Below are 6,473 nucleotides of genomic sequence, written 5' to 3'. Positions count from 1 at the left end.
ACACCAACACATAATATATTTGCAGAGCAGACGTTAGGACTTTCATATCACCAGTTCAGGAGGGCTCCAAATGCAAATAGGTTTTATTGATGGTAAAGTTAAGTGCAAAAAAAAAGAAAAAAAAGACTGTGGAATGGTTAAATCAGAAATCTGAAGAAGAACAAGAGAAATCATCAAATTCGTAGGAGAAGGAAAGTTAGAAAGGTGAGAAAGGAAAGATATATCTTATTCAAAACATTTTTTAGAAGAAACAGCAAGAAAAAAAAAGAACGAGACCAGACTTGCTGAGGAATTCAGAAACTTTGATCCCGAAAGAGTTGCAATTGCGGATGCTGTTATTGTCAACCTTGGTGATTTTGTTGGCAGGTACATCAGTCACATATGGTTTAATGATGGAGATGATGTACTGTACAATGGAAAGGTGTTAGAGTATTGTAAATCACGTTCGAAATCCAAAGTACCACAGTTTGAAATTTCTTACTGGAGAAATGATGTTAATGAAAACGAGGAGGACTGAAGATTTTCTGAAACCCTTGAAACAAGTACTGATGGATATTCTGTATGGAGATTTGTTCATCTTTAAATAAAACTTTAGGTTTAAAGAATGTGTCAGATCTGTAAGAAGTGTACAAAATGAATTTAGTGGATTTGTGGTTTGTGGAACAGTGTTGCAAATTTCCTCGTGATAGTACACTCCTTGGATTTGACTGAATTGACTTACCTATTGGCATTGAGTCCTTCACGGGATATTCTACTCTCTGCCCTAGGTAAGACTTATGAATATAATTCCTACTTTCAGATTCCTAAGGATGAGACCTTCAAATTGATAATCTACTCGATGGGGTTCATAATGGCATATCTCCCTTATTACTCAATGTATTTCCAAAGTAAGTTGCCCTTTTGAAGCTATTTTCAAGCTCATTATGTTTGTGTTTTTTTCAGGTTATAGTTTATTCAAGTACCTACGTATGAAGTCGGGTCTCCTAAACAACATATTGCTTTAAAAAGGGTTAGATTGAATCAGAGTTTATACAAGTTGATATCTACCCTTTATCGTAAAAAGAAGAGACTGAAAATACCATTGAAATTGTACTACTTGGGTTCCCGTTTCCAGCAGGCGGATGCTCAGCTGAAGGGAAAGAGAAGAATTCCATGGTCTTGCAATTCACTTCCAAACACGTCCACGCAGGCGCTCAATCCACGCTATCTCCCTTTTCACATCTACACATTCGTACATACAACATTCAGCACACACTGCATTTTATCATTATTGTCACTATCCCTACTGTTATTGTTGTTGTTATTATCATCATTATTATTATTGTTATTATATATTTTTAATTACTATTGCTGTTATTATTATCCTTACCATTATCTTCATTATTTATTCGTTTATTATTATTATTATTATTATCATTATTGTCATTATATTATTATTGTTATTATTATTATCGTTATAATTTTTGTGATTGCTGTTATTACTATTGTTATTAGTATTATTATCATTTTCATCTTAATCATCATTATCATCATCATCATCATTACCACTATCATTACTATCATTATATACATCATTGGTACTCTTATTATTATGATTATATAATATAATCAACATCATCATTATCATCGTTATCATTACATTTATTGTCTTCAGTCATTATCGATATTATCATCATCGTCGTTATCAACAGTTTTATTAATGCCAACATTTTCAGTACATATGCATGGTCAGTGGATAAAATAATAAAACAAAAAAGAGATGCAAACAATGTATATTAGATTATTAACTGCCAGTACCATAGACACTCGAATAAAGAGATATGAACACACAAACACAATAATAACGAAAAGATAACAATTCTAAACCAAACGATGTTCAACCGAAAAACTCCGACCCGGATTTTGCTCTCGCCACCCAGGAAGGATCTTTTTTACGTGAATTTTGATGCTTCCTTCAATAACAACGCGACAGATACAGTGAAGAAGGCTGCCCCTTTCCAAGTCGTCGGCCCCAGTTCCAAGATGTGGTTTGGTCCTCGTGTAGATCATATCAGCTGGATCTTCTTAAGCTACGGAGAGAGGAAGCGATGTTATTCAAGCTTTATTCTATATTTTTTAGTGTTTGCTCATAGTTTGTCTATATATATTTTATCCATCCATAATGCGTTGGAAATGAGTTGCTGTGCTTCTACCATTATGACGAATTATCTTTAAACTCTTCATGTAAAGGATGAAGTTGAAGATAAGTATCATTCAGCATTATTATCATTTTCATGATTTTCATCATGCTACTCTCATTAGAGATGATTTGTCAGTTAATTTTACTAACATATTCTTGTACATTGTTTTACTTTTATTGCTATTATTATTTGTATTACTACTAATACTTCTATTACTAGTAATTTTACTATTACAATAAGTAGTTATACTGCTACTACTATTACTGCTGTTGGCACCATTATCACTACTGCTACTCTACTACTATAGCTACTGCTGTTACAACTGTTACAAGTATCAGATATGTAAAGATATAGATGAACAGGTACATAAATATCGATGCAAAGATAGGCTTTTTACGATTTTTGGATTCTCCTAATATTACGTTGTAACACTTGCGACTACCATAATTTGTTTATCTTTATTTTTACTGATGCCCTCCTCCTCGTAACATAACCTTCTATGCCTAGCTATCTACTCAGTGCTACTCTTACGCTTAGCCTGATAGTTGTAATTCATTTTCTCTTCTTCCAACTGTTTTAAAACGTGTTTCTTTCATTCATTCTAATCTCTTTGCTCTTTCCATTCCCTCCCAGCCCTTATCTTCATGTTTCCCCCTTTGCTGTTCCTTTAGGCCCCTACTGCTTCTTTTCCTTCCCACTTACTGAACGGCCGTTGAGGGGCTGGACAGGCCGGAAGTTGTCTTCAATGTGGTGCTCTTCTTCATCGAGAAGCTCCCGGAATTTCTCAATCTGCGCATGAAGAAACTGTCTGAGACAAGAGTAACTTTTCGTTTCTCTCAGTATGCTTGTGCAACTGCTTCTCGCTTGTTAGATTATTTGTCCTTTTCTATCATTTGCATGAACCTTTTGAGGTATTCCCTATTCCTTATGTTCAAGGTTAGGAGAAGCTACCAGGTATTGGCATCAAAATTCCATGGTACCTTTTGCCAATACATAAACAGTAAGTGGAGTAATTAAGCAGCCTCGGCTTGTGTGTTATCTAAATCAATATCCGTTGTCATCATTAACTGATGTTAAGCATAACTTCCCCAACCCAGATTAACAAAGAGATAATACCAATTTCACCATTTGGGTTTGAAGTACCAAAGCTAAAATCCTTATCTTCGTACGTACCTGAGCCTCTGAAATTGGTATGGAATTTTCGAAGACAGTCCAGGTAACGACCTCGTTACAGGTGGGAGTGGTCAAGGAACCCGAGTACCTGTAGAAAGAGCTGGTATCCGCTGGTAGCAAGTCGCTAAGACGGAAGGGTGTTGCCAGTGTTTCTTGGCTGTCTGGAGAGCAGATGCATGTTACTGATATTGTTGATAGTTATAGATAAGAGAAATTCAGTCCAGAAGATAGTATACGACAAGAATTCGATTGAGGCAAAAACACCGATGATTCTTCATCAGGTGTGCCCGGCTTAGGGAAGGCTATCTAGTTGCTTATTGTTGCGTTCGAATTGTCCATTATTCATAGCTTTATCTATGGTATCAAAAATACGTGTATGCGAACCAGTGACTCACAGTCATGGTATATGGAATGTTTAGAAAATATATATGAAATACAAGACTCATATCCATTAAATAATCTATGTGAATCTGTGTGTGTGTGTGTGTGTGTGTGTGTGTGTGTGTGCGTGCGTGCGTGTGCGTGCCTGTGTGCGTGCGCGCGCGCGCAGACGAGCGGGCGGGCTTGAATGTACAATACATACCTGCATTTACTATAGTACTCAATCCGTCGATGATTGGGCTCAAGTTCTCGTTATCTTCCTCTGCGATTTCCAACATAACCCCCAACACTGCAAGACCGTCTCCTTTCTGAACCGCGTCGCCAATGGTATCATACTTGGTATTAAAGTGCACCAGGTGAAGCTCGGCAGGAAATCTGAGAAATCGAGGCGAAAGAAACGCTGAGGTAAACCCTTTCCTTTTTCAGACTGTGCTTTGACATTTTGACCGAGCTCCTGTTATCACCATCACTTACTGTTCGTCATTGATGGTGTGTTCGGATCCCCTTGTGTTTTTCTCTCCCCAGTGGAAATGGAATTGGGCGAAAGCGTAACTATCGCCTAATTTCCCACCGGACACGTTTGGGACTTCAGTGATATCTGTCGTGGTCCACTCAATCTGGGCTACGAAAAAATGCAAGGAAACTGATACTTTAAGGCAAATTTTGGTAAATGCACTAGGTGGAATCAACATCCTGACAGTGCAAGAGATTATTCATTTTCATTTATACCTTTTTCTACATTTGTTAGCGTGAACTCTGTTAAGACTAGCAATATACGGGTAATATACTAAATGTTTATTTTAACCAGAAAAAGATATATTGTTGACACTTTTTGATGTTACTTTTTTTAAAGCAAGAAAGTATTTAAGATACGTGATGAATCTCAGCGAACTTCCCATGAATACTTTATCATTCATACTTCCCTTGTTTATTTTCTAGCATCCACATTACATAAAAGAAAAAATACAAAAGTCTGTTTACCTGTGTGTCCATTGTTCTTAATGATCATTTTATTTGGAATAATATCGTATCTGTCAAGCACCCAGTCATCGGTCGAAATCTCAAGTGTATCATCGTCGTCATTCAGATCAATTGGCGACTGACTGCTGCCAGAACAGAATTCAGGGAACAATGACGGCCAGAATGCAGGACCTGTGATCATGAGAACACGTTTTTTCACCTTAGTGTAAAAGCAAATAATGTTTATTATGTTTTCGCGATTTTTTAAATCAATCATTCAATCTTTCTTTTTTTTTTTTTTTTTTTTTTTTTTTACTGGTCGAATTATAAACCTGCGAGGTAAGTTCAGATAAGGAACATTTTACATATTTTTGTTGAAGTTGTTATGAATGCCTGTAAGTCGTATGCTGTGATTAGGTGTGCATGAAGACTGCGCTGTAGAGGGCGCAGTTCCTGTAACAGGTCTTGACGTGCTGACTCACCTGTGCTGCCTTCATATCCCCAGTGAGGGTCTTCCTCTACGTGGTCTGCAAAGTGAGGGCGACGATTACAAGATGGAAATGGAGCAAGCGATAAAGTTTATTCATAAGCCTCTCATTAATCTTTGTAAACTACTGCAAGATGAAAAATAAAGTAAAGTGACTAAAGCGTTTAGTTCCCTGTTAAATAAGTACCTACTTAACCTAACGATAAAATCCAATGGGATAAGCTCAGTTGAACGGTGTTATGTAAATGAATACCAGTTGTACGATAGTGACGGCTGAATATTTGGAAAAGGAACGCAATGGCGGTTCTAATACTTAGATTAACACATTTTCTGATAACACTGAGATTTGCTCGGTTACATAGTAACAATTTAGGAGATGATGCTGAAAAAATACAACACAAAATATTATTAAAATGACTAGTTAAACATCTGATTATGTTTAATGGCATAATGAATCTACATAACGGAAGATATATATAATTTGATGAAGACTTTGCCTAAATCTACAATTCAGGTCTTACTGTTGCTGATTATAAGTAGAAGTAAAACAAGCTTACCATATACGCACGTATCAAAATAACATCTGCAGAAGTTGTCGACTTCTCTTAAAGAATAATAAAAATGATAATTAATTTGCACAAAAAAATATGTAATCTGAAAACCCCTCGACCCTAAAAAAATCAAGATCTACCGCAAATTCCGCAAACGATCTAGCAAGCGATGTCATCGTCCTCGAAGGCCATTCTGAAAGGCGCAAACGTATCCGTCGCTGTGGCAGGCTCGATAACGTACGGAAGAATACGGGGGGAAAAGGAAGAGAGAAAAACCAGAAGACAGTAAGCAGCGGAGAATGACAGACCGAGAAGAGGTTTTGAAGAGTTCACGCCATCAAAAACACTTAACACTGATAATGATATACTTACCGTACGGCTACAACTATAACCAGGAACACACTGCCATAATGAAAAGGGAATTAGAAAGTTTGTCAGCACAATTGCAGTTGGAAAGTTATTCAGTATAGATCTTATACAGTAATTAAACTCGAAAGTAATATAAGAGATAATTCATAACTCGAACCTCGTCGTTTTTTTCCTGCGTCATTTTTTTTTTTTTTTTCCAGAAATGTCCAGTTTCTCGTGTTTCTGGCTTATATAGCTTATCCCTATTTTTTCTTTCAATAAGAAGTGTATCACTTGTTCTTGCTTTACAATCTGAAAAAATATACATTGCTAAAGTACTTTATATGTATATATGCATGTGTATATAAATGTGTGTATATATGTATATATATA

General features: G+C 36.3%; 1 protein-coding gene across 1 annotated transcript in view; it reads right to left on the bottom strand.

Annotated features, from left to right (window-relative positions):
- Nucleotides 1-1,756: 1,756 nt before the first annotated feature.
- Nucleotides 1,757-6,473, bottom strand: part of LOC125034835 (carbonic anhydrase 1-like) — an 18,389-nt gene continuing 13,672 nt past the window's right edge. The window contains exons 2-8 of the mRNA XM_047626846.1: nt 5,177-5,221; nt 4,716-4,886; nt 4,209-4,356; nt 3,937-4,109; nt 3,354-3,514; nt 2,883-2,969; nt 1,757-2,069 (exon numbers count right to left, since the gene is read on the bottom strand). Coding sequence (XP_047482802.1) covers nt 2,046-2,069; nt 2,883-2,969; nt 3,354-3,514; nt 3,937-4,109; nt 4,209-4,356; nt 4,716-4,886; nt 5,177-5,221 — 809 coding nt within the window. The 3' untranslated portion in view covers nt 1,757-2,045. The remainder of the gene's footprint in view (nt 2,070-2,882; nt 2,970-3,353; nt 3,515-3,936; nt 4,110-4,208; nt 4,357-4,715; nt 4,887-5,176; nt 5,222-6,473) is intronic.

Source organism: Penaeus chinensis, chromosome 18 (assembly GCF_019202785.1).
Source record: "Penaeus chinensis breed Huanghai No. 1 chromosome 18, ASM1920278v2, whole genome shotgun sequence".
In the NCBI taxonomy this organism is placed as follows: domain Eukaryota; kingdom Metazoa; phylum Arthropoda; class Malacostraca; order Decapoda; family Penaeidae; genus Penaeus; species Penaeus chinensis.
The sequence above is the reverse complement of the archived record's forward strand: the minus strand, read 5'-3'. Positions and strand labels throughout refer to the sequence as shown.